Raw genomic sequence first — 27812 nt, forward strand, 5'->3', positions numbered from 1 at the left:
AGTGAAGTACAAGAAAGGCACAGGAGGGTGGTGACTGGTGTCTGAACAGTTTCATTGTTAGACTGTCCGTTGAATAGTGTCACTTCTGTGTGTATTCCATGAAAACAAATGTTCATTATTGGCTCTTAAATAGTGCTATTCTTCTATGTAGAAAAAGTTAATATTGGTATAAAGGCAAAAGGAAGGTATTTTTCATAGTCTTTGTGCTTTTTCCTTCTATTTATTTGTAATAGCTTTATCTTGTATTTTTTTAAATTAGAAATGTATGTGAACTTTTGTATAAATGTAGTTTTGTGAATGCTGTTAATTTCTTAAAGGAGTTTAACAACTCAGACTCATGGAATTGCTAAAACTGTCATTTTTTAAACCAGGAGATCAATTGTTGAAATGATATTTACTAACATATTTATGTTGCTAACTTTCTGGATCTACTCTGTCTCCCAGCAGAACTACTCCCAAATTCATCTGCAAAGAATAGTGAGCCTTATCTTTTCTTTTTTTTCTCTCTCTTTTAAACTTTTCTGTTCATTGCAGTATTTGCATTTCCAACTTATGTCACATGGGAAAAGTTAAATGATGGACTGTATACCTTTTGCAGGATTGTTTGACAGTGGTGAACACGTAGAAGAGACAAGCTACTAAGGTGATAGAGAATCTGTGTACCTTAGGATGTTTCTCTAAAGGATGAAAGTTATGTGGACATAACTTATTCTTTCCATCAGAAAAGTGGAGAATCTTCTTCTCAATTGAGTCAAGAGCAGAAGAGTGTCTTTGATGAAGACCTGCAAAAGAAGATAGAAGAGAATGAACGCTTGCATATACAAGTGAGAAAATTGTCTATTTTTCCATATGAATTAAAAAATGGGTCATATGATCTGGAATGTGGAAAAACCAATGCATCATAGAGTGTTTTGTATGTGGGTAGGTGTTTTAATGTTTCCTGTGGTTGGTGGGTACATATGTCACTGGTCATTCTTTCATTTCTAAGATCTCACATTTTAATGTGGATGTGTGCTTTGAATATGCACTTGTTCAGAGGACAGCTGAATAACTTTATAAGTTAATGATACAGAAGTATAATGGGGACTCTTCATTTTATATAGGACATGTTTAGATGGATTATTTAGATGGGGCTTATCATTTTAATTGTGGCAGTTGAGTTGGTTTTTGTCTGTTTCCCTTTTAGTCTGAAAGGTCTCACTAGGGTACAGACCGTGTCAGTTTTTTTTGTCCAGCCTCAGAACAGGGCCTCACTCATGGCATGCCCTCAAATATTTATGGAATGTCGAGTAATCAATGTCTGCTCCAAACCAGTCAGCATATTTTAAGAGTCATAGTATAGTGTATTCAACTGTGCCTCCTGATTTTTTGTGTGTGAAATGGTGAGCGTAATCAAACAGTGGAAAATAAATTTTCATTCTTAGTGTTTGAAAATGTTTACAAAATGAACTTTTGACCTCATGAATTTTGTGTGAAGTAGTCATAATTCTTAATTAGTGTTGAATTCTCATTGGACTTCCCTGATTGCTCAGTTGGTAAAGAATCCATCTGTAATGCAGGAGACCCCGGTTCAGTTCCTGGGTCAGGAAGATCTGTTGGAGAAGGGATAGGCTAGGATTCTCATTAAGGAAAGGAGCTTTACCTAATACAGGAGTAACATCTGTTTGCGTTTTGATTATTTAATTGTAGAAGTTCGCATAACAGTATAGCAAGAGTTGTGCTCAACTGGTCAGTTGAGTTAGTTCTCCGTGTGCCAGAGGTAGTTTGAAATAGAAGTCCTTGAGATAGGTTGGGGAAGGGAATGTAGGCTTTGAAGTCTGTTTGTGCCTGTGAAACAGTTGACAGTTAGGTAGCTCCTTGAAGCTTCAGGTTCCCCATCTGTAAAGGAGGGTCTGCAAGTAACACTGCCTGTGACCTATTGTGAGGATCCACTGAGCTCTTGCCTATGCAATCTCGCACACTGAGCACATGGAACCTTATGGAAGTCACTCAGTGATTAGTCGGAGAAGGTGATGGCACCCCACTCCAGTACTCTCGCCTGGAGAATCCCAGGGACGGAGGAGCCTGGTAGGCTGCGGGCCATGGGGTCGCTGAGTCAGACATGACTCACTTTTTGACTTTCACTTTTCACTTTCATGCATTGGAGAAGGAAATGGCAACCCACTCCAGTCTTCTTGCCTGGAGAATCCCAGGGATGGCAGAGCCTGATAGGCTGCCGTCTATGGGGTCGCACAGAGTCGGACACGACTGAAGCGACTTAGCAGCAGCAGCAGCAATGATTAGTCACTGCCATTGTTTTCTCTTCATTTGTGTATATGAGGAGGTTGTGAGAAGAAAACGTGCTCTTTTCAGTTTTTTGAAGCCGATGAGCAGCACAAGCACGTGGAAGCAGAGCTGAGGAGTCGGCTGTCCACTCTGGAAATGGAGGCGGCTCAGCACCAAGCCGTGGTCGATGGCCTGACGCGGAAGTACATGGAGACCATCGAGAAGCTGCAGAATGACAAGGCTAAACTAGAGGTAAGCCCCCTGTTGAGAGCTTGTTCAGAAGTAGTCTGGGCTTTTATAAATCGTCTGCCTGCTTTGAAGAACAAAAGTTAGCCACTCGAGGCGGGACTGCAGCCTACAGCGTCTACTCAGCAAGTTGTCATCTGTGGCCTGATTCATCTGCTTTTCTTTTTTTCTCACAGACAAATATGCATATAATTTTGGTTAATAGTGATTGTCATACCACATTTCTAGCAAACAGAACACAGTTTCAAATAAATAGCTATATAAAATTTATAGGGGAAAACCAAAAAGAAAAAAGAGTAGAAGAAATTTTTCACCACCTTCAGGATTTCAAAATGGAAAGCCAAGCAATATAGTTTGGCATAGTTTATTTTTAAAAATTTTATTGGCGTATAGTTGATATACAATGTTGTGTTAGTTTCAAGTGTTCAGCAAAGTGATTCAGTTATACATATACATATATTCATTCTTTTTCAGATTTTTTCCCCCATATAAGTTATTACAGACTATTGAGTAGAGTTCCCTGTGCTATGCTTTTCTTTTCCTTCTAAAATTTAGGTAAAATCTCAGACTCTAGAAAAGGAGGCCAAGGAATGTCGACTTCGGACAGAAGAATGGTATGTGGAAATGTGAATTCCAAGGGGCCCTGAAGTGAGAATCAGAAGACCTGAATTTTGGTTTAGTAGCTTCTCTGTCTCAATTTTCTCACGTTTGCAGTGAGACAGAAGTAGGTCATTTCTAGGGGCCTTTTCAGTTATTTTGTCTCTGGGACCTTGAGAATTCTTGGTAGAGGGGCTTGTGCGGCAGCCCTCAGCTGCAGATGTTGCGCCTGTGGCGGATGGCATTCTGGGGCTCCTGCATTGAGGCCTGGGTGCTTTCTGTGGCAGACTACCCCAAAGAGACGGTCTTCTCATAGTCCCAGGCAGGAAAACTGACTGATGATTGTGGTGTCAGCCTTTTAATGTTTAGTTGCTAAGTTGTGTCTGACTCTTTGAGACCCCAGGGGCTGTAGCCTGCCAGGCTCCTCCATCCTTGGGATTTCCCAGGCTAGAATACTGGAGTGGTTTGCCATTTCCTTCTCCAGGGGATCTTCCTGACTCAGGGATCGAACTCACATCTCCTGTGTCTCCTGCACGTAGGCAGATTCTTTCCTGCTGAGCCACTAGGGAAGCCCAACATTTTAATAAAATGGTGCCTTTTAAATAAAATGAGGTTGTGTAATCTAATCTGGAGATATTTACCTATTAAAATATTACTTACCTCTGGATGGTAAGCGTGTGCACCAACATTTATTTGATAAATGACATGTTTTAGGTTTTGATAGGGTCAATCAAGTGAATTTCTTCTATTTAGTTGTACTGAAAATGCATGATGTACCTATGTTCTTAATTGAATCAAAACCAAAAATGATCAGATTTTGAGCTCAAAGAAGAAATCTGCTATAATACTTTAAAAACTTTTACCGTTATACTTGAACAAATGTGTTGTAAAGAGAAAATCTTATCAGTTTGAAATGGCTCTAAGATGGTTTTGAGCTTGGGGAAATAAAATTGTATAAGATACTGGGACTGTGATAAATTCTTTGCAACTTCTAGTTATTCAGCGGGAGTCTCAAGGGCTTTAAAATCAAGACTTAGTATTTTTCTTATCTTCATTCTTTTTTTTTAAATAACTCTCTACTACTAAGGGTATACAGATGTCAGGTAAACCTGTCAGTCTGAAAGCCTGATACCAGCTATTGAGGTAACATGCAAATGTTGATCCACTGTCTGTTGATCATATGGTTTTGTATTTTTTCTTTCAGTCAGTTACAGTTAAAGAATCTTCATGAAGATTTGTCAAGTAGATTAGAAGAATCCTTATCAATCATCAATGAGAAAGTACCTTTTAATGATACAAGTAGGTATTATGTACAGTTTTCCATTATTTGCAGCTCTTAACCTCTTTAGGATAGCCATCTTATTAAAATAGTTTCTAATGTACTTGGCTGAAAACCTCACTCGCCCAACAGAGGGTTCCTTTCTTTTTGTCCTTTTGATCAGCTTTGGCCCTCATGTCTTATAGGGAGATTTTAAGTTGTCACATAACTGTTCTGAAGCTAGTCTTCTTGGAAAAAGCCCAAAGCTACATTTTTCAATTGCATGTATTTAACATATCCCAACATGAAAACCAGCCTGTACACATAAAATACCTGAATACTTATACAAGAAAAGCTGATCACAATGGATGGCAAGGCAGAAGAGGAGTAGCGGGATGGGTGGGAGGTGAATCTTCTCTGTCAGATATCTCCTGCCCTTTGGACAATGTGCAGCGATAGTTCTGGAGCTGACTTGGGTATGCCTGCTTCCCCCTCATCCTTGGAAGGATCTGGTAATTTACATAACCAGGAGTACCAAAGAGAACTTAAAATTGACTTGCGTGTATGTGTTTGAAAGTGTTAGTCACTTTGTTGTGTTCGACTCTTTGCAACCCCATGGACTGTAGCCCACCAGGCTCCTCTGTCCATTGAACTCAACAGGCAAGAATACTGGAGTGGGTAGCCATTCCCTTCTCCAGGGGAATCTTCCTGACCCAGGGATCCAACCCAGGTCTCCTGCACTGCAAGCAGATTCTTTACTTTCTGAGCCACCAGGGAAGCCCAAGTATTAAGTCAAAATCTTAAAGACAAAGAAAACAGAAGCTTGAAACTTAAATTCAATGTAGTATACATTTTCCTTTTTATAATTATATGATTGAAATTAATTTTTGACTTCTCAATTTTTCTTAGGAAAGACCTAAAAAAAGAGGGAAGAAAAGAAAAAGAAAAATAGCAGTTTGCTCTAAAACTGAAATCAGCATATGTCATTATCATATCAAAAACCTAAATTCCTCTGAAAACAACACCTGTTACTGCTTTCTACATTAATGTAAATAGCATCAGCATACTTTGATCCACTAGACTTGAATCCTTGGCATTTCATTTGCTCCTTAATCCTTAGTCATCAGGTTCTAATCATTTCCATCTGAATCTCTTTGGGATAATCCTTTCTTTTCCAGTACTAGTTGTCACCCTGTTTTAGGTGCTTATCATGTCACCAGTAGAGTTACTACTTTTAGTTCTGAAATATTTAGAGATTATTTGCTGAAGGTCTAAATTTTGTATAGGATATGCAAAAATGTATAAGACAAAAATCTCTACCCTCAAGGAGTTTATAGTCTAGTAGGGGGACGATAAGATAGAGAAATATCTGAAATATAAGCTAAGTTATTCCATGAAGAACTTCTTGGGGCTTCAGGGGAAGGGTGATTACTGCTGGTGGGGTTGTTTGGGGAAGGCTTCTGGAAGAAGTGTGCTTTGGGCTGGGCCAGGATGTGAAAGTAGGTTTTGTTGGTCAGAGAGGTGAGGGAGAACCAGCCAGGGAATTGCATGGAGTGTGGTATGTAGGATTAAGGTGCTGTCAGGGCCTGATAGTAGTAGTTAGTTAAGTATGGCTGGAGGCTAGAGTGGATGGGATGTGGAGGCCAATGATAGGTAAGTTCTGAAAGGGTGGGTGGGGCTGGACCCTCAAGTTCTGGGCAGAGGACTTGGGACTTCATTCACAAGGCAGTAGGTTGTTGAAGATTTTAGAAATGTCCCTTGTAAAAAACAATTATTTACTTACATTTGGCTATACTCGGTCTTTATGGCTGCGTGCGCTTTTCTCTAGTTGTGGCTAGTGGGGCCTCCTCTCTAGTTGCGGTGTGAGGGCTTCTCATTGCAGTGGCTTCCCTTGTTGCAGAGCACGGGCTCTGGGGTGCACAGGCCGCAGTAGCCACGGCACGTGGGCTAAGCTGCTTCTCCCAGACTCCAGAGCACACGCTCAGTAGTTGAGCCACGTGGGCTTAGTTGCTCCGAGGCATGTGGGATTCTTCCGGATTAGGGATGAACCTGTGTCTCCTGCATTGGCAGGTGGATTCTTTACCACTGAGCCACCAGGGAAGCCCTGGAAATGTCTTGATGAGATTTGCGCACTCACTTGGTTGATCTGGCAACAGAGTGTAGACTACACTGGAATGGGAGAAGGAGACTGATGCTGTTGCCGTCATGGTCCTGGTGTGCTGGGATGGGGGCTGGAGCCTGAGATGTCAGGAGATGCAAGGAGGCAAGGCAGAGAGAGCAGGCAGTGTGGGGAAAAGATGTGGTACAGTTGACAGAGATCAGAGAGGCAAATCTGCGGAGCAGGTTTATGGGAGAGATGAGGTTAACTTGGATGTGGCTTAGTAGTCTAACAGATTGGGTGTGCATCTCTTTACCTTCTGGTGTGCACGTTTGTAAATAAAAGTCTAGACCTGGGGAGAGAAGCTAATATTGACCCAGTTGGGATGGATGAGCCCCTCTGTTGGGAATGTTGGGAATGAGGGTTATAGAGTACAAAGAAAGCCTGTGCAGAGTGCACCCCGGTGATCAGGAAGGGAAGGGACTGAGTGGAGATGAGCTGGCAAATGGGGTGAGCATTTCTTATTTCTCAGTTAAGCTCTTTTTCTGTAAATGTAAAAATGACTTAATGTATATCCATTTTTGTTTTGAAGAATATAGCCAATATAATGCTCTGAATGTTCCAGTCCACAATAGGAGACATCAGGTAAAGATGAAGTTTTTATTTTCAGTAATGTGCATGTCATACTTTTCAGAAACACCAGTTAGTTGTTTGGGCCTCTATTTAGTGCCCCAAACCATTGCATTTAACTTTTACTTTCTTTTCTCATACATTTAAAAAAATCGTGGAACACGTTATTTTTTGACTTTGTAAATAATGCAGATTTTTGCTGTCTCTTACAACATTAGAACTGAATTGTGGGATGCACTGATTTTTGTCATACCTTTCTTTTAGGTTGGTGGCCTTTGCACTTTAGGTTAAGTGGAGGAGGCATATTAGCTAAAATGGACAGCTTTCTAATTTACTTAGACGGTAGTATTAAAATATGAGTGGGATCAAATGAATTTAAATTAAGGAATAATTATTTTAGAGTTCAAATGTTTTCTCCAAAAGTAGACTTAATAAAGTTGTTTGGGAGTTATAACCTGATAGTTGACTTTAACTGTATCTTTTTCATTTTAAAGCTGAAGATGCGGGATATTGCTGGGCAGGCCCTGGCTTTTGTTCAAGATCTTGTCAAGGCTCTTCTGAACTTTCACACCTACACAGAACAGAGGATTCAGATTTTTCCTATTGATTCTGCCATTGACACAATATCTCCATTGAATCAGAAGGTACGTTTAACTCAGGATACCTTTTGTCTGCCCTGAACAAATCTGGAGACTTTCTATTTATTAGACTAGTTCTGTGCTTCAGCCAAGTACTGTAGAGGACATGGGGAGAAACTCCAAGTCATAGCCTTTACTGTCAAGAAATAGGGTAAACATGGAGATTCTTACAAAATGAAATAGTGAGGGATATGTTAGAAGACTTAAGTGTGAATAAGTGGTCTGGGCAGTAAGTGAATGTGACATCATCAAGGAGGGAGACTGCTGTTGGTGGTAGTGTCTGGGAGACTTTTTGGTGATTTAACTGGGCTTTGAAAAATGAGCATGGTTTGCATAGGAGGAGAGAAGTGGGGTAGGTGTTTTTTCCCTGCAAAACTTTTCTCCACAAACCTTTTAAAGTTCATAAAAATTAAAGTTTGAATTTTTGAAATGCTCTTTAATATCACTGTGGGAAAAAGCTTTCAGATGACCTGGGTAAGGAAAATGGAACTGTAGCATTTTAAGGCAGTTATATTTTCTTTTACACTTCTTGTAATATAAAAGCATTTTTCTCCCATTGGTTCTTTGTCCATTATTTTATTTTTATTTTTTTTTGTTTTGGAGGCCTTTTTTGGCCATACCGTGCAGCTTGTGGGATCTTAGTTTTCCAACTAGGGATTGAACCTGGGCCCCAGCAGTGAAAGCACTGCGTCTTAACCACTGGACTGCCAGGGAATTCCCACCATTATTTTACTTAGCTTGTTACCATATTGTGCTCACACAGGGAGAATCAAATATGTTAATCCTAATGGAAATATTTCATTACTCTGAAGAATTCATATTTTTCTCAGTATTTTACCTTTGGTACTTTTATCTCTGAAAGACCCTCTGTGACTTTTCTATTAAGTCTCTATTATTGAAGATTCAGTAACCATTTGTTAAAAGATGACCAAAGCATTTAGACTTGTTCATAAAATCATAAAGTAGACTTTTATACATGAGCTTAGAGTTCACCATATTTAACAGCCCAGAGAGACTGAGTTTTCCGGGCCATATTTCTGTGTAGTTTGCAGTTGGACTAGTTGAATCACATTACTGCAAAATGAGACTTTACATTTGTATACAGAGAAATCAAAATTTGAGCCATTATACCATATTTAAAAACTGAGATATTTCGCATGTGAAAAATTAACTTCTTGTTTCTCAATTGTCTCAATGCCTGGGGGATCTTTTTCTGAATCTGTTCTTCATATTGAATTAGTTCTTCATAAGTATTATAATATCCATGACAGTTATAAAAGTTTTTATATTTTCATTTTGATGATAGTTACATTCCTAGAATGTGTTAACCTTGAACATTGTATGCACTGAATATAAGCTGTTCTCAAAAGTCTTGTTTGTTAAAAAGAGTTGTGTAACACAAAAATCTGTCCTATGGTTTTGACTCAAATATCAAATCTTTTTTTTTAATCTTAACTGGCACCCCTATGAAGAAGTGGTTGTTTCGGAAAGAAGGCCTATTGGTGCTGTGTTGTTAATAGTATCCCCTCCCCACTTGCCTCGTGCCTAGTTATGTCATCCATCTGCTGGTTTGTCACTTTGCCATGGAATGGGCGCTTGGGTTTAGTATCTGGGATTGTTAGAGGGGAACTTTGTGTAAAAGTCAAATTTCCCAAGAAAAAGTTTGCAAGAGAATTAAGGTTTATAATTCAATGGGTCTATTTACAGATGTTTTGATATCCTTTATTTTCCAGTGATTTAACTCAGAATTCTTCCCCTTCTATTTAGTTCTCACAGTATCTTCATGAAAATGCATCCTACATCCGCCCTCTTGAGGAAGGAATGCTTCATTTATTTGAAAGCATTACTGAGGATACTGTGACCGTTCTGGTAATTTTCTTCTGGTTTACTTCTGGAAGTGGGAGTGCTTCTTTTTCAGACAAAATTATTAATCTTGAAATTGTTTTTCTTTTCCAGGAGACAACTGTGAAATTGAAAACTTTTTCAGAGCATTTAACCTCTTACATATGTTTTCTTAGGAAGATTCTTCCTTATCAGTTAAAAAGGTACTTACTGCTCTGGGCCAGAGAGCTTGGGGAATTGTGAGGTGTCCTCTGAGCTGTGCTGGAGTTAGTAATGTAACAGCCTGTGCCTCTTGTGCTCTGCCTGACCTTTTTGCACCGCAACCAATTTGGATGTTTGTGAAAAAGGAAAATCATGGCTTGAGCAGCACAAACTTATATTTAAGAAAACTGAATTGTAGTTTCTCATCTAGAGTTTCTTCAATAGTTTTGAACTGTAATTAGTGCTATAACCATGTAATGCAACATGAACCAGTATTTTTAGTAATTGTGAATGACACATTTATTAAAGGAAATATTTTAGTTTTCGGTATTTGTTATCCTTTTACTGAAAACAGCTAGATGGGGGTAATAATGGTTAACTTCTATATTTGAATCTGTAATCCTTAGGTTTCTTTTAAATAGTATGCTGTTTTTATTATTGGTGATTTAAGTTATAAAATAAAAACTGTGTACATCCTCCAACCCTCATAGGATGAGTCATTTAGTAACCTTAAATATTCCATCTTAAACATTCCTGAAAAGTCAAGAGAAAATAATTTATATAACTGGAAATTTGAGACTAGACCAGTCCATCCTAAAGGAGATTAGTTCTGGGTGTTCATTGGAAGGACTGATGTTGAAGCTGAAAACTCCAATACTTTGGCCACCTGATGTGAAGAGCTAACTCATTTGAAAAGACCCTGATGCTGGGAAAGATTGAGGGCAGAAGGAGAAGGGGATGACAGAGGATAAGATGGCTGGATGGCATTACTGACTCAATGGACATGGGTTTGGGTGGACTCCAGGAGTTGGTGATGGACAGGGAGGCCTGGTGTGCTGCGATTCATGGGACCGCAAAGAGTCGGACACAACTGAGCAGCTGAACTGAACTCAACTGATTGTACATTTTGATACTTTCGATCTAAAACTGCAAAGGCTCCTAATTCATCTAAATCTTTTTGTCCTAAGATTTAGTCTTTTAAAAAAGACAAAGAATAATACAACTGGAAATAAGAGAAATGAGAACATATATGTACTATTATTGATATGTATTATTATTGTTGTTTATTCCGTAAGTCATGACTGACTCTTTGCAACCCCATGGACTGTAGCCCAACAGGCTCCTCTGTCCTTGGGGATTCTCTAGGCAAGAATAATGGAGTGTGTTGCCATTTCCTTCTCTAGGGCATCTTCCCGACCCAGGGATTGAACCTGTCTCCTGCATTGCCAGGCAGATTATTTACCACTGAGCTACCTGGGAAGCCCATAGGTATTATAGTAGATAGCAAAATAAGGTTTAGAAAAGGCATAGATGAAAAGCTTACAGATACTGAAAATATACAAGTAATTATAGTTTTTTAGTCCTTATAAACTAAAGTAGTAGGTTTTAACTTTTCAAAAATATGCAGTTTTATTATTAAAAAATTTATATATGTTAAGAACCATCTTATTTCCTAATTCTAACCTAACAAGTTATTTCAGTAACCGAATTCTGTGATTTGTGCACATGACAGAATTTTAGGAATCAGGGAATTATGACCTCATAATTGTGCATTATAGTTTCTTTCAGATCCTTAAATGTTTTAGTTTAGTATAATTGAAGTTTTTCCGAAAATTGACTCTGAAAGTTTAACACTGAATTGAATATACTTTATTGATTCAGCTTATGTTTAAAAGAATGTAAGAACCATTGTAAAAGTGGTATTTACTATGTGAAAGAGTTAATGCATTTTTATTTTATCTTAATTTATTTTTTCACTATTACGTTTTTAGAAACACTGGGTAAGTCCTTTCTTGATCTAAGATTCCTATTCTTGGGAATGTTCTGTCCCATATGTTTTCAGCCCTACCTAATCAGATTTTCATGTATTTTAGGCAATTTTTTTTGCCATTGGTTTAAATACCACTCTAGTTCGCAAGATGACATGTTCATTAGTAGTAAATGGGTTTAGTATTGAATGAAGCTGTCTGCTATAAATAAATAGAGCAGAAGTGTCAAGGTCAAGGGAATGGATGTGATTCTTGATTTCACATCACAAGTATATAATTCTTGTGCTAATAACTTTTGTAGCTTTGTGTAAAAAGCATTTTACTTGATTATTGCACATTTTAATAAGTACTCTTAAGAGTCTACATAGATTTTTAACCTTGTAATAAGTTTTCCCAAGCACCATTTAAAATGGAAAATTATTATATTTTGTGAATGTTAAGCATTTACTTTTGTATTGCACTTACAGATTGGTTTTTCCAATTTGTCTGACGTTTGAAATTACACACACTTCCCTGATGGCTCGGTGATAAAGAATCCACCTATTAATACAGGAGATGGGTTCAATCCGTGGGTTAGGAAGATCTCCTGGAGAAGGAAATGACAACCCACAACAGTATTCTTGCCTCGGAAATCCCACAGACAGAGGAGACTGGTGGGCTGCAGTTTATGGGGTCACAAAGAGTCGGACATGAGTTAGTGACTAAACAACAACTCACTGAAAAAGGTTTCTTCTTGATTCTCTCTCCCAGTGCCTGTTTAATTCTCTTTAAAAATTCAGCCTATGAAGTATGTTTCTCCTGAAAATATTTTAAAGGGAAGCATTTTTGTGCTTCTCTCAGGATGGAAGGCAGTGGGCACCTTTTCTTCCATTTAGTTGTCTTCTGCTGCATTGGCATTGGAGGAAGCCAGTGTGTACATGATGGTATAACAAAATGGAACCTTGTCAATGAGCTCGTTTATTTTTTTGGTACATTCTCTCTTCGGATATAGATGTTTTAGGATTTAGGTAGTTTCTTATAGCTGATTGAAAATCATTCGGGATGCTCACTTTTATAAAATCTGCCCATTCCTAGCCTAGAAGAAGAATGTGACGCTTCCCTTTGCACGTCTGCATTACGAGCCAGGAATCTAGAGCTGTCCCAGGACATGAAAAAGATGACAGCTGTGTTTGAGAAGCTGCAGACTTACATTGCTCTTCTTGCCTTGCCAAGTAAGTGCCTTTGTTACTCATGGTTCAATGTGAAGAGCTTAGAGTATAAGAAGTTGGAGACGGGAGGTGGTTTGGCATGTTTGAGTGAGAAGAGCCTAGGATCTGGGGCCAGAAAGACTTGAATTCATATCCTGCAGCCCTTTATACATTTATGGCCTTGGGCAAATCACTTTACTTTTCTGCTTCTGTTTTCCCACTTATAAAATGAAGGTAAATGTGTTACTGAGTTAAATTAAGAATCCCCGGTGGTCTAGTGACTAAGACTTGTTCAGTCACTCAGTAGTGTTGTGACCCCATGGACTGCAGCATGCCAGGCTTCCCTGTCCTTCACTATCTCCCGAAGTTTTCTCAAACTCATGTCCATTGAGTTGATGATGCCATCCAACCGTCTCATCCTCGGTCTCCCCCTTCTCCTCTTGCCATCAATCTTGCCCAGCATCAGGGTCTTTTCCAGGGGGTCAGCTCTTTGCATCAGGTGGCCAAAGCATTGGAGGTTCAGCTTCAGCATCAGTCCTTCCAGTGAATGTTCAGTGTTGATTTCCTTTAGGATTGACTGGTTTGATCTCCTGGCTGTCCAGAGAACTTTCAAGAGTCTTCTCCAGCACTACAGTTCAAAAGCATCAATGCTTTGGTGCTCAACCTTCTTTATGGTTCAGCTCTCATATCCGTAAATGACTACTGGAAAAACCATAGCTTTGACTATACAGACCTTTGTTGGCAAAGTAACATCTGTGCCTTTTAATATGCTGTCTAGGTTCGTCATTGCTTAGACGGCTCTCTTATCTCTCCTTGCTATGCTCTGGAACTCTGCATTCAGTTGGTTATATCTTTCCCTTTCTACCTTGCTTTTTGCTCCTCTTCTTTTCTCAGCTATTTGTAAGGCCTCCTCAGATAACCATTTTTCCTGCTTGTGTTCTTTTTCTTGGGGATGGTTTTGGTCACCGCCTCGTACACAATGTTCCAAACTTCCTTCCATAGTTCTTCAGGCACTCTGTTGACCAAATCTAATCCCTTGAATCCGTTCATCATCTCCACTGTGTAATCGTAAGGGGTTTGATTTAGATCTTACCTGAATGGTCTAGTGGTTTTCCCTACTTTCTTCAATTTAAGTCTGAATTTGGCAATAAGGAGTTCATGATCTGAGCCACAGTCAGCTCCTGGTCTTGTTTTTGCTGACTGTGTAGAGCTTCTCCATCTTTGGCTGCAAAGAATATAATCAATCTGATTTCTGTATTGACCATCTGATGATGTCCATGGGTAGTCTTCTCTTGCGTTGTTGCAAGAGGGTGTTTGCTATGACCAGTGCATTCTCTTGCCAAAACTCTATTAGCCTTTGCCCTGCTTCATTTTGTACTCCAAGGCCGAACTTGCTTGTTACTCCAGGTGTCTCTTGACTTCCTACTTTTGCATTCCAGTCCTCTATGAAGAAAAGAACATCTTTTTTTGGTGTTAGTTCTAGAAGGTCTTGTAGGTCTTCCTAGAACCATTCAGCTTCTTTGGCATTAGTGGTTGGGGCATAGACATGGGTTACTGGGATGTTGAATGGTTTGTCTTGAAAACAAACTGAAATCATTCTGTCATTTTTGAGATGCATCCAAGTGCTACATTTTGGACTCTTTTGTTGACTATGAGGGCTACTCCATTTCTTCTAAGGAATTCTTGCCCACCTTTAGGTTTTCTTTTGTTTTATACTTCTAGCTCTTACATTTAAGTCTTTGATCCATTTTGAGTTAATTTTTGTATATAGTGTGAGGTAAAGGTCCAGCTGCATCTTTTGCATGTGACTGTCCAGTTGTCTCAGTACCATTTATTAAAAAGACTGTTTCTTCCATATTGAATGTTCTTGGCACCCTTGTTAAGAATCGGTTGATCATCGTTGTCTGTTTACCTTATATCTCCAATGAACCTACCAATTTCCTCCTAGTTACCTTCAGCACAGGTGCCGTTATTTTTGATGGTACCCCTGGGCTTGAACTTCGATATAGTCTGTTGTGAATAAAGTCAATTCCTTTGGGAAAAGATTCAGAGTTTTCTGTTTAAATGACTATTTCTCCCCTGGGTTAAATCTCTGAGCCATAGTTCTCTGCTAGGGGTGAGGACAAAGATGTACTTCTCTTAGAGTGACATCCCTGTATGTATAGCTGAGTACTCCATGGAGAGGGTAGCAGCCCCCTGTCGCCTCTACTTGCCTCTTTCAGCGAGGAACTCCTGTTACTGAGCTGGGGCCAGGGTGTTCATGGCCACAGATTCTCAACATTCCACAAGTCAGGGCTGGGTGAAAGAAGAGAACCCCCACCCCTGAGTCATACTTAACTAGAATTTAGCCTCAGCAATAGGGAGCTGGATAAGGAATGCGGCTCTCTACTGAATTAGGGCGAGGGAGTTTGGTGTTCTTTGCTGTACTCTCTGGACTGGGGTTTCTAGCTCACTGACTGGGCGGGGGAAAGGAAGTGGGTTCAGATAGCACAGATTGTTGCTGTTGTCAGTGAATTGATACAGATTTTCTTGAGTAACTGTTTCTTCATTAGCTGGATGCCCTTAGGATAATTTCCAGAGTTTTAAGTGGTTGTTTTTAAATAATTTTCATCAGTTGGGCTGGAGAGTGGATATGTGGAGCTTGCTTATGCTGTCATGCCGGAATTAGAATTACGATGTTTGAATAGTAGTGTTTTTAGTGATGTTCAGCAAACAGTAATATGTAGGGAAAAGAACAAAATGAGAAATGTGTTCTGTAGTAACAGGTGAAATTCACAAAGACTTTTCATTTCATAGAGAATCATGAAAGACATAATCCTGCCTAGCAATTTAATTTTGATTCTTAACCATTACTAACTGTGGACATGAGGAATGCAAATCTGTTTCAGTTCAGTTCAGTCGCTCAGTTGTGTCCAGTGCTTTGCGACCCCGTGGACTACAGCACGCCAGGCCTTCTTGTCCATCGCCAATTCCTGGAGCTTACTCAAACTCTTGTCCATTGAGTCACTAATGCCATGCAACCATCTCACCCTCTGTCGTCCCCTTCTCCTCCCGCCTTCAATCTTTCCCAGTATCAGGGTCTTTTCAAATGAGTCAGTTCTTCACATCAAGTGGCCAAAGTATTGGAGTTTCAGCTTCAGTATCAGTATGTCCAATGAATATTCAGGACGGATTTCCTTTAGGATGGACTGGTTGGATCTCCTTGCAGCCCAAGGGACTCTCAAGAGTCTTCTCCAACACCACAGTTCAAAAGCATCAATTCTTTGGAGCTCAGTTGGAGCTCAGCTTTCTTTATAGTCCAACTCTCACATCCATACATGACTACTGGAAAAACCATAGCTTTGACTAGATGGACTTCTGTTGGCAAAGTAATGTCTCTGCTTTTTAATATGCTGTCTAGGTTGGTCATAACTTTTCTTCCAAGGAGTAAGCGTCTTTTAATTTCATGGCTGCAGTCACCATCTGCAGTGATTTTGGAGCCCCCAAAATAAAGTCTGTCACTCTTTGCACTGTTTTCCCATCCACTGGCCATGAAGTGATGGGACCGGATGCCATGATCTTAGTTTTCTGAATATTGAGCTTTAAGCCAACTTTTTCACTCTCACTCATGAGATACCCCATGTCCAAGGTCAGAGAAGCCTCAGCAAGACGGTAGGCGCTGGAGCGGCGGCTGCGCAACACTGGAGCAGCTGTGAGAAGATAGCCCACGTCCAAGGGCAAAGGGGAAGACCCGGGAAGACGGTAGGAGGGGCGAGTTCGCGTTTAGAATCAAACCCCATTCCCGCCAGAGATGCTCAGAGGGCTCAAACAAACCTTGTGTGCACCAGAACCCAGAGACCACACAGAGACTGAGTCAGAACTGTGTTTGAGCCTCTCCTGTGGCGGTACAGATCAGCAGTGGGCTGCCGCAGGGGCAGGGGCTCTGGGTGCAGCAGACTTGGGTATGGCATAAGCCCTCTTGGAGGAGGTCGCCATTAACACCACCGTAGAGCTGCCAGAACTTACACAGGAGTGGGAAATAGACTCTTGAAGGGCACAGTCAGAACCTGTGTGCACCAGGACCCAGGAGAAAGGAGCAGTGACCCCAAAAGAGACTGACCCTGACTTGCCTGGGAGTGTCCATGAGTCTCCGGTGGAGGCACGGGTTGGCGGTGCCTGCTGCAGGGTTGGGGGCCCTGAGTGTAGCAGTGCCGGCAAGGGACCTTTTGAAGGAGGTCACCGTTATCTTCATTACCTCTACAATAGTTTGCCCCCAGGTAAATAACTGGGAGGGAACACAGCCGCACCCATCAATAGAAAATTGGATTAAAGATTTACTGAGCATGGCCCCGCCCATCAGAACAAGACCCAGTTTCCCCCTCAGTCAGTCTCTCCTGTCGGGAAGCTTCCATAAACCTCTTATCCTTCTCTATCAGAGGGCAGACAGACTGAAAACCACAATCACAGAAAACTAAGCAATCTGATCACATGGACCACAGTCTTGTCTAAATCAATGAAACTATGAAACTATGCCATGTAGGGCCACCCATTTTGTTCTGACAAAATGTGGTTCACTGGAGAAGGGAATGACAAACCACTTCAGTATTCTTGCCTAGAGAACCCCGTAAACAGTATGAAAAGGCAAAAAGATAGGACACTGAAAGATGAACTCCCCAGGTTGCTTGGTGCCCAGTATGCTCCTGGAGATCAGTGGAGACATAACTCCAGAAAGAATGGAGAGACGGAGCCAAAGCAACACCCAGTTGTGGATGTGACTGGTGATGGAAGCAAAGTCCATGCTGTAAAGAGCAATATTGCATAGGAACCTGGAATGTTAGGTCCATGAATCAAAGCAAATTGGAATTGGTCAGACAGGAGATGGCAAGAGTGAACGTCGACATTTTGGGAATCAGCGAACTAAAATGGAGTGGAATGGGTGAATTTAATTCCAATGACCCTTATGTATCTCTGCCCTTGGACGCGAAGTATCTCCTCACAGTCGCTCCAGTGCTGCGCCGCTGCTGCTCCAGATCAGTTTAGGTGTCTGTAATCAGCACCATTCTGTCTGAATGTGTCTGCAGGAATTTTGAGAGCCATTATGTTCAACATGTCACAAGTGGTACTGATTCTCTTCCTGAAGGTGGAGAGAAGATGGTGGGCTCAGTTTTTCAGGTGAAGTCTTCTGGGACAAAGCTTAGGTCTGTGATCTTGGTTTCCTAGGTACAGAGCCAGATGGACTCCTTCGGACAAACTACAGTTCTGTGTTAACAAATGTTGGTGCTGCTCTGCATGGATTCCATGATGTCATGAAAGGTGAGACTTGAAAAAGAACATAAATAAATTTCATCCCTTTTCTGAGATCTGCCTGAATGAGATTTAAACAAATACTGCCAAGGCTAATAGACCCCAGATAAAGGCTTAGTAGCATTTGGCTTACGGTAAAGTACACAGCTTACTGCCTTCTGCTTTTCCCATCTGCTTCTTTCCTGAAGGTAAACAAAGGACTGATGAGAAACCCTTGTGTGCAGAACTTTGGCCAAAAACACATTACGCTGATTTAAGGCAGGTGTATGAATTTTATCAAGTCAGACATGCCATTCAGAGGCATTTAGCAAAATACTGCACTTATTAGAGCCCAAGCATGAAGGGACTGAGGAAACAAAGGTGTAAATTTCCTAGAAATAATGTACTGGTTTTCCACCTTCCTGTGCATTTTTATGTTGAGAGTACCCTTTATAAATCCTGTTTTGTTCAGGAGAAACTTACAGACTGAAGGTCTGTTTTCATACTTTGGTCAGTTTTCACTTGCCATGTGCTCCTAAGAATATGCCTGTTGAAAGGCATTTCATTTGCTTCTTAGCATGTGATTCTGAGTCCTGACTTTTTAATCTATATCTCTGCATGGCTTTTGGCTTCTTTCCCCTCTCTTTTGCTTTTGGTGGCTATTGGAGTAGGAGCAGAAAGAGAGGGCAGAGCAGTTATTCAGGACTATTGGAAGTAGGGCTTCCCTTGTAGCTTAGTAGGTAAAAAAATCTGCTTGCAATGCAAGAGACCTGGGTTTGAGTCCTGGTTTGGGGAGATACCCTGGAGAAGGAAATGGCAACCCATTCCAGTATTCTTGCCTGGAGAATCCCATGGACAGAGGAGCCTGGCAGGGTACAGTCCATGGGGTCGCAAGAGATGGACATGACTTAGTGACTAAGTCACCACCTTTGGAAGTAGCCCAGGTACCTAGATTTTTCACTGTGGTGTTTAATGTATGGTTAGTGACCAATTAATGGTTTCACAGAAAATATATTTAAAAAACTTAAGATTTTGTTGGATTTCATGTATAAAATGTGTATATTGGGGGCCCTTCTATAAACTGACACATAACCTGTGTTACTGGGAATCTATGTTAGTCTCAGTAGTATTACCCAATACCACCTTAGTCTTGAAAATGGTCCTTTTTGAGGCTTGTCTTCAATTATAAGGAACTGTAGAAGTCACTGTACTTCTGGAGCTAGCTCTGGTTGCAGAAATCACAGCTTGCATAGACAGATTTGGTGGTAGGTAACAATAGTCAGTCCCAACTCTGCAGAACCTAGTCTGGTCCATAGAAAACCCAAGGGACTAGTACTTTTTCCTGCACAGCTTTTGATTTGGGGAGCTCAGACTTAACCATAGTCTTCTATTCCAGAATTTTACTCAACCTAGAACTAGGCCATTGAAACCAAAAATAGCTCTGTGGCTACAGATTTTTTGGTTTTGTTTCCTAAGTTTTCCTGTGCTAATATTATGATTTGTTCCTACTAGTATTTTTGCTAGAATTTTGATAATGGAGGGGCTAGAGCCATGGAGGGGACCTATCCATTGAGAAGGATCTTAAAGCTTTATTTACATTGAAAAATCTTGATTTTATTTATATTTCTATAAATAATAATGTGTTTCTAAGTTTTCTGAAGATGCTTTTGTTCACATGTGGCATTAGATGCCAAGTGGTCCAAATCGCAGGATGCTACTGTTATTATTTGTCAAGAGCTGGTGGAGATTATGGGAGAATCAGAGGCCTTCTAAGCCCTCTTTGTGCCTCTGCTCGTTTCTGTTCTTGAAAGTGTGCATAATGTAAATTAAAAATATTGGGAAACATGAAGAATGGTTGGCAAGCAGATTATGGGCTCTTGTTGATAGGTTTACAGTTCAAATCTGTCTTCTTACCTAGTTGGAAGAAACAGTGTTGTGTATCTCTCATGAAAACTCAAGAGTCAGCATTAACTGGCATTACAGAATAAACTTTGTCTTTAAGAGAGCTCTTATGTCAAATCTTTTCCCTTGATGCTTTGCCTTGCATAATTGCTTGGTCCAAGTTGGGAAAAAGGAAGGAAGGAAGGCAAGCAAGCAGGGAGGCTGGTCTTAATATAAAAAGTGGGAGAGAGAGATTTATGAAAATGTGTGTCCTACAAGGAATTAAAATGGGAGTGAATTAATCTTTTAACAAGTGAGAATTGTTTGATCTTTAGTCTCAAGTCTAAAGCAGGTAGAGTGATAGGAAACATTAAACAAAAATAAATCTCTAGTCTAGGTCACATGATTTCCCTGTTCTTTTTGAAGTTAAAATTTAACGTCGAGGAACTCCCTAAATAATTGAAATATTTAGATTCAATAAATAGTAAACAGTTGGGTGGGGAGAATTATTATCGTCAAACTACAGTAGCTTTGATCCACTAGAAGTCATGGGAGGGTTCTCAGTATTATACATCTTTTATAAGTATTTTAATTACCTAGACAGTCAGCCAAGATTGCCTGCCAACTCAGTTGTATTATACATTGTATACAGACAGCAAAATATTGAGTAAAACTTTCTGTGGTGTGTAGAAAGATGATGTCTGCTTTGGGAGCTATCAAGTTCAGTATACCAAAAATGTCTAGCATTCCAACTGAATTTTTATTCACTTAGCTGTCTTATGAATTTATAGAAGATAATCATTTATTTTTTAAAATATATTAGACATAATGTTAATGTACCAATTAGCTGGTTTCTTCACTGTGACAGCTGTACCATATTAACATAGGATGTTAACCATAGTGAAAACTGGCTAAGGGTATCTGGAAACTCTGTAAATTTTTTATAAATCTAAGACTATCTTAAAAGCTTTTGTATGTAAAAGTTTACATATATTTGTATATATACATAAAATGTATATAAATAACACAATTTCTTAGCTTTAAATTTTAGTAAGAGAAATCTTCATAAAACTGATTTTGTGCTAAAAATATTATAGTCATACAACATTAAATCTTTCTAGTCTTTAATAAATAAATTTAAATTGTGCTAAAATATCATGGTCATACCACGTTAAATCTCTTATTTCTAAATAGTCTTATATCCTCTTACTTATCTGTAGTCTAAAATCAACTAAATTTCTTGATTCTGAATAAATGAAGGTCTTCATATACATACCTGCTGTAACAGTTAATTTCCATGCCTTGTGGTCTGTTTTTCGCTTGGTTGGTAGTGATAATGCTGTTGTAATTGAAGTATTCTAAAAATTCAGAGGAGGCTGTATTGTAAGCTCTTTATTATTTACAAATATAGTTGTCCTTCCTCACAAATCAGTATTGTCTTGCTAATTCTGTTTCCCCCTTATTTCCAGGATGAAATTATTTTATTTCTCAGAGACCCAGAAAACCCCAAGTTTAGCTGTTTGGCGAGTTTCACCTACTGCTGTTTCTCTCAACATGTTTATGTCTAAGCCTCTCTTCTATGCTTTTAGAACCACAGGCCTTTGTTGTAATTTTCTTGGACTGGAGGCAGAATGTGAAGCCAGACACTGCAGTGTTCAATCCTTATTTGGCCGTGCAGACCTTTCTTATTGTTAAAGTGTGTTCTGGCAAACTGGTTAAGATCCAATAAGGATTGTGGGTCACCATGCCTATGTTGGCTGTTCTTTTCCAGCCTCATAGTTTGTTTATATAAGCACAATAAAAATTCTCATTTGTGCCTACTAGACTGTCAAAACAAAGTTTTTAACTGGTAAATACTGATCAGGGTCATTTACCCAGCACTAGAATAAGGACTGACTCTCAAATGAAGGAGACCGAGACCCACATGCTCTAGGCTATAATAGTGACCCCAGGATGGTGCTAAGAGACCCTCACTACTCTCTGTTCTTTGCAAGTAGACTTGAGACCTAATTGTGATTCAGCCTAATTATGATATTTGGGACCGTTTTTTGTCAGACTTGTTTTGTAAATTTGTAAGCATAGATATGAGAGGTCAACGGGTTGGTTAACTGTATCCAACTTGTATATAGATACTGATGAGTTTTCATTTGATTGGGTTCATAGATATTTCCAAACATTACAGTCAAAAGGCCACAATAGAGCTTGAACTTCCAACAACAACACAGAAGCTCATAACAACTAATGACTGCATCTTGTCATCAGTCGTGGCACTAACAAATGGAGCAGGAAAGGTAACTTTTCTCTGGTTTATATTGATGTTAAATTAAATCTTACATGGACTCTTTTTTTTTTTTTTTCTTTGAATGACATAGAAAAATTAATCTGTAAAAGGATTTTAGATTATCAGACTGTTCCGTAAAATAAAGTTGTCTCCCTTTTCCTCCTTCCTGCCTAACATGTGACACAGTACGGAATTCTGTTAAATGTGATGAGGAAGTGGGTCACTCACTGTTGATGTTTTAATGAGATATTTGCTGATTCAGAGATACCAGGTGGTCTCACTGTACATCCTGGTGTGTATTCAAGGTCTGCTCTACAGAAATTAGGGTACAGAAAAAGATCTATAAGACTTTTATTAATATTTTGTTTTTTCTCCACCAAGATTTTTGTTTGTACCTTTGTGGTTTATGTACTTTAATTCGTACTTTTAAGATGACTTCAAGACATGTCTTCTCATTGAATTCTTAATATTAGATAATGATCATTTGGATCATTAAGTACTTAATTATTGTCATAAACTGACCGGAGTGCAGTTTCTTTAAAAATTGTTCTATGTTGGCTAACTGCTTTCAGTAGATGTCATATTCTAATTGCACGTTAATGTAAGTGAAAGTTGCTTAGTTGTGTCTGACTCTTTGCAACCCCATGAACTATATAGTCCATGGAATTCTCCAGGCCAGAATACTAGAGTGGGGCTTTCCCTTCTCCAGATCTTCCCAACCCAGGGATCAATCCCGGGTCTCCTGCATTGCAGGTGGATTCTTTACCAGCTGAGCCATAAGGGAAGCCCAAGAATACTGGAGTGGGTAGCCTATCCCTTCTCCAGCGGATCTTCCCAACCCAGGAATTGTACTGCGGTCTCCTGCATTGCAGGCAGATTCTTTACCAACTGAGTTATCAGGGAAGACATGTTCATGTGGCTGTCATCAAAGCCTTAAGTGACTAAGATTTCTCTGAGAACTACCCAAACATATAAAACTGAAAGGGCTGTATTCAGGACTATCTTAGCCCATTTATTTCAATAGATCCAACATAATTTCTCAAGAAAATGCTAATCTCTATCTGTGTTATATACCATTATTTTTCTGACAGGTTGACCTTAGTAGGAGGGAGCATACTTTTTTCAAGTGGTTTAAGTTAATCAGAAATGGTCATATTTTATGCTAGATATTCAGTGTTATCTTTCCCAAAGTCAGACTGGTCTTTGTGACAGTTTGCTCTCGTTTAGGGCTGTAGTCAAAGGGTGTTAACATGAGATTCTGTCAACTCAGATCAGTGCCTACAGGACTCCTTAGCCAGATTATCCCCACTGCCTCCTCTGTAATGCTTTCATCTACAAGCATTCTGGAAACTTTCTGTTGTTGATTTTAACTTTGATTCAATTAAGGAAAATTCTGAAAAAAAGAGAATATTGGCATTTTACAGGAGTCTTTGTATTTGTCACTTTTTAATTAGAACTCTGGAATATTAAATTCCTGTATACTTCATAGTTTATTTTAGATTTGCTTTGCCTGAAACCTTAACAGGTGTCTCAAGGAAAGGTTTTGATCTTCACTCAGAAATTTTTATTAAAATGATTTTTAACTAAAATAATTATCTGAACTAAGTGTTAGTGGTGGCAGCTGAATATTTAGCTAATGTGATTTGATTAAACTAAATTTTATCATTTGTAATTTTTAAAAAACCCACTAGGAAGGTATAACATATGCATATTAAAGAACACATGGGAAATACAGAAATATTAGAGAGGAAAGAAAGTAAACTTTACCATGTACTACCATGACCTAAATGCAAATTCTAGGTATGTCTTGTCTGTGTCATGTACATGGAATATACAATTCAAGATTTTTAGAGTTTTGATTTTTCTAAATGCTACCTAACATAGAATTTCATTTGACACAGTAAAATATGAATGAAAAAGATAACCTTTTAGACCATTAGTGAGTACTTACTTTTTGAGCAGTGTTTGCCAAGGTAAAATACTCTTGTTTCACAAGTCACTTTTTCTTGTTTATTGGAATTGAATACTCTTGAATGTATCCAAGACTTTAATTTTTCTGGCTAATAACCTTCTTAGACATTTTAATTTATATCACCATTGCATATAGACTGTAGATTCAAAATCATGGCTCAGAAAAAATATGGTCATGGATCTTTGTTGTTGTAAGCAAATGTTAAATCTGTAAATGACAAGGGTCTACTGAATTTTCATTTTCTTTCCTATTTTGTTTGTAATGCACAGATTGAGATTTACAGAATGAAATTTAAGTAAAAATTATATATTCAAGATGCTTGTGTCATATCTTGTGTTGGAATATGAAACAGTCAAAGTTAAGATGCAAATGGAATGTATAAACCCAAACATACATATTTTGAGCACAGGCGCAGATTTGGTGAGGTAAACAGCTCATAAACATTGTCTACAGAATAAATCAGAATCAGCCTTGGTTTTTAGGAACAGTAGAATTTGTCTAGATTAAGAGGTGTCACCAGTCTGGACTGAAAATTTAAACTGATGTTGCGTTTATTATAAATCACTGCCTAAGTATTCTCTTCAAATAAATAAATGTGGGCTTTTGAGCATGTGTTGAACTTTCATTTCCATTCTCAATATCCTTAACTTTGCTCTGAAAACTGTTAGATATATATTTTAAATATATTATTGGAAAACAAAATCGATCTTCTTGTCACACTTGGTTTAGATTGCATCTTTCTTCAGCAACAACGTGGACTTCTTCATTGCTTCCCTGAGCTATGGGCCCAAGACAGGGAGTGGATTCATTAGTCCTCTTTCAGCCGAATGCATGCTGCAGTATAAGAAAAAAGCTGCTGCCTATATGAAGGCTTTGAGAAAGGTTTGTGAGCTCTTGTTAACATTTAAATCAGAGGGAAAATCTGAAATAATTCCGGAGAATGGAAATAATTTCCCCACAGTTTATGTTTATGCTTTATACAGTTTTGAGGAGCAGGAGTTTGTGGGTGTTACAAGGGTGCGAGGACTTTGGAAAGTAGGATATGACGGAGACCTAAACCTCACCTCTTAGGCCGTGTTAGACTTTCGTTTCCAGTGCCTGATAGAGTGTTTAGGGTGAGGTAGCCAGGCAGTCAGTAAGTGTCAAACTTAAGGAAATCTTAAGCTTGTAGAAACAAAAAAACAATTGAAATATATTTATAATTTTTTCTCAATATAATACGAATACATGATCATTACAAAAAAATCAGAAGAAATATTTCTGTACAAGAAGAAAATTACGGTCACATCAAATTTCACCACCCAAAGGTAGCTACTGTTAACTTTGTCAGAGTATATGTCTAGCTCCCTAAAATTTTAAAGTATATACATGCATGCATGTGCACACACAGTATAAAAGCAGTGTATCTGGATACATACACTGTTTTAGAATTGTTTCTTTTCCTTTTAATGCATTGTGGATATCTTTGTATATAAAAAAATTCATATCTGTACTTATAAATTGCTATCACTTTAATGCATCTAGTATTCTATATATAGTATTTCACTCTATAAATATGTAATAATTTAATTAAGCCATCATTGCTCATGGAGTTTTAGGTTGCTTCCTATTTTTCACCGTTATATGCAACACTGCATGACATATTCTTGCACGTGGAACTTTGTGTATTTGTTTTTACCTTTTTCTCATTTCTTTGTAACTTTTAGTTATACATAATGCATAAAATTACATGAGAACATTATAGGTAAATTACAATTCCTAATGCCAGTTCCTTCTCAGTGGTAGTTGTAGTTATCAGTGTGATGTGTAACTTTCCAGACTCTTTTGGAATATTTATACTCATCTGTATAAACTTTGAACTACATATAATATAAAGACTTTTCTAAATTTTTTTTTTAAAAAAAACTTGTATGATTCATTGTGTAGCTTTTTTCATTTAGAGTAAGTTTTAGAGACCTATATCAATACATATGATGGTTACTATATTCATTTTAAATACAGCATAGAGTTCTATAGTGTAAATGTTCCATGGTTCATTTAGATATTCTCCTTTTGGAGGGCATTTAGGTTGATTCCCGTTTTTCACTGTTAGAATTATACCTCAATGAATAGCTTTGTAAATGTCTCCTTGGTTGTATGTGTGGAATACTAAGTGGTGGAACATTCTGGATGATGTGATTTGCCTATTTTAAATTTTAATATTTACTGCCAGATTACCCTTAAGGGTGGTTGTACACTCCTAGCAATGTATAGGGTCACCTAAATGTTTTAATTATTAATTCCTAAAGATGGAATTGCTTGTTCAGAGTGTGTAAATGTTTCACAATTTGGTAACGTTTTTTTCCTGACTATACTTCAAGAAGGTTACCTGTTTATACTTTACCAGAAATAGAGGTATAAATCTAACCCATAAATTTCATTTGTCAATCTCAGAGACAAGAGGTTTTTTGTTATTGTTTTATTTTTTTTTTGTTGCTATTGTTTTAATTTGCGTTTCTTTTCTTATTATTGAAATGGAACGTCCTTCCATAAATTACTGTTTATATTATTCTGTCAATTCCCTATTTAAGTTGTTCACCTATTTTTAAATAAATATTCCTAATTAGGTTTGAAAAGAGCTCTCTTTGTGTTAAGGATTCTAGTCCTTTGTTTATGTTGGAAATATTTTCCCTTCAGTTTGCTGCAGTAATTTTTCAAAATTTAGAAGTTTCAATTTTTATATCATCAAGTCGTTCTTTTTCTTTATGGTGATGATTCTCAGGGGAATCTTGGAAAGTCAGGATTTTCTTTTCAAGATTATAGATGTGTTCACCTGTATTTTCTTTTTTTTCTTTAATATTTAGAATTTTTATTTTCTAATTACCAAAAGAGTTTTCTTTAGACATAAACATAAATTATATTGATCATTTTGATCACTCCTGAATATTTTATATGCACATGGTGCGTGTGTGTTCAGTTGCTCAGTCATGTCCAACTCTTTGTGACGCTGTGCCCTGTAGCCTGCCGGGCTCCTCTGTCCCTGGAATTTTCCAGGCTAGAATACTGGAGTGGGTTGTCATTTCCTACTCCAGGGCACCGGTTTTTTCTTCCAGTATTTTTGTGGTCTAAACTGTTTAGATTGAAATCTTCAACCCATCTTGAATTTATTTATTTTGATATAAAGTATGAAGTCAGGATCTAAATTTTCTGAATTATTAGCTGGTTGTCCTTCCATGGTTTATCCAGTTTACCTTTTCTCAGTTGACATAAAAATGCAACATTTGTCACATAGTACGTTTTTGTATGTGCTTTTGTTTGTTTCTAGATTTTCTATGTCATTGTTTTCTCTGTCTATTTTGGTGCAAGTCCTTTGATTTTAGATAGTGTTGCTTATAACCGGTATGACATGTTCCCCTTCATTCTTTTTTTTTTTTTTAAAGGTTCTTTTTCACATGTATTAAAGGAACTAGTCTATATAGACACACACCTGAATTTTATTATTAAACTTCATTTAGCACTTTTATTTGTAAGATCAGGGAAATCATGCAGCTTTTTTCTTTAATTCTTATGATGCTTTCTCCATAGCCCCTCTTGGAATCTGTGCCTTATGAAGAAGCTCTGGCAAACCGCAGGGTCCTTCTTAGCTCTACTGAAAGTCGAGAAGGCCTTGCACAACAGGTATGGTGTTGGGAAAATCATGATGCTT

General features: G+C 38.5%; 1 protein-coding gene across 2 annotated transcripts in view; it reads left to right on the forward strand.

Annotated features, from left to right (window-relative positions):
• The window catches only part of PPP1R21 (protein phosphatase 1 regulatory subunit 21), a 61451-nt gene that overhangs the window by 18849 nt on the left and 14790 nt on the right, over positions 1-27812 (forward strand). For both annotated transcript variants that reach the window (XM_043468516.1, XM_043468517.1), the window contains exons 4-16: positions 723-824; positions 2353-2517; positions 3067-3125; positions 4313-4407; positions 7057-7109; positions 7589-7738; positions 9500-9601; positions 9689-9777; positions 12619-12755; positions 17931-18023; positions 22038-22165; positions 24857-25009; positions 27692-27784. In XM_043468516.1, coding sequence (XP_043324451.1) covers positions 723-824; positions 2353-2517; positions 3067-3125; positions 4313-4407; positions 7057-7109; positions 7589-7738; positions 9500-9601; positions 9689-9777; positions 12619-12755; positions 17931-18023; positions 22038-22165; positions 24857-25009; positions 27692-27784 — 1419 coding nt within the window. The remainder of the gene's footprint in view (positions 1-722; positions 825-2352; positions 2518-3066; positions 3126-4312; positions 4408-7056; positions 7110-7588; positions 7739-9499; positions 9602-9688; positions 9778-12618; positions 12756-17930; positions 18024-22037; positions 22166-24856; positions 25010-27691; positions 27785-27812) is intronic.

Source organism: Cervus canadensis, chromosome 5 (assembly GCF_019320065.1).
Source record: "Cervus canadensis isolate Bull #8, Minnesota chromosome 5, ASM1932006v1, whole genome shotgun sequence".
NCBI lineage: Eukaryota > Metazoa > Chordata > Mammalia > Artiodactyla > Cervidae > Cervus > Cervus canadensis.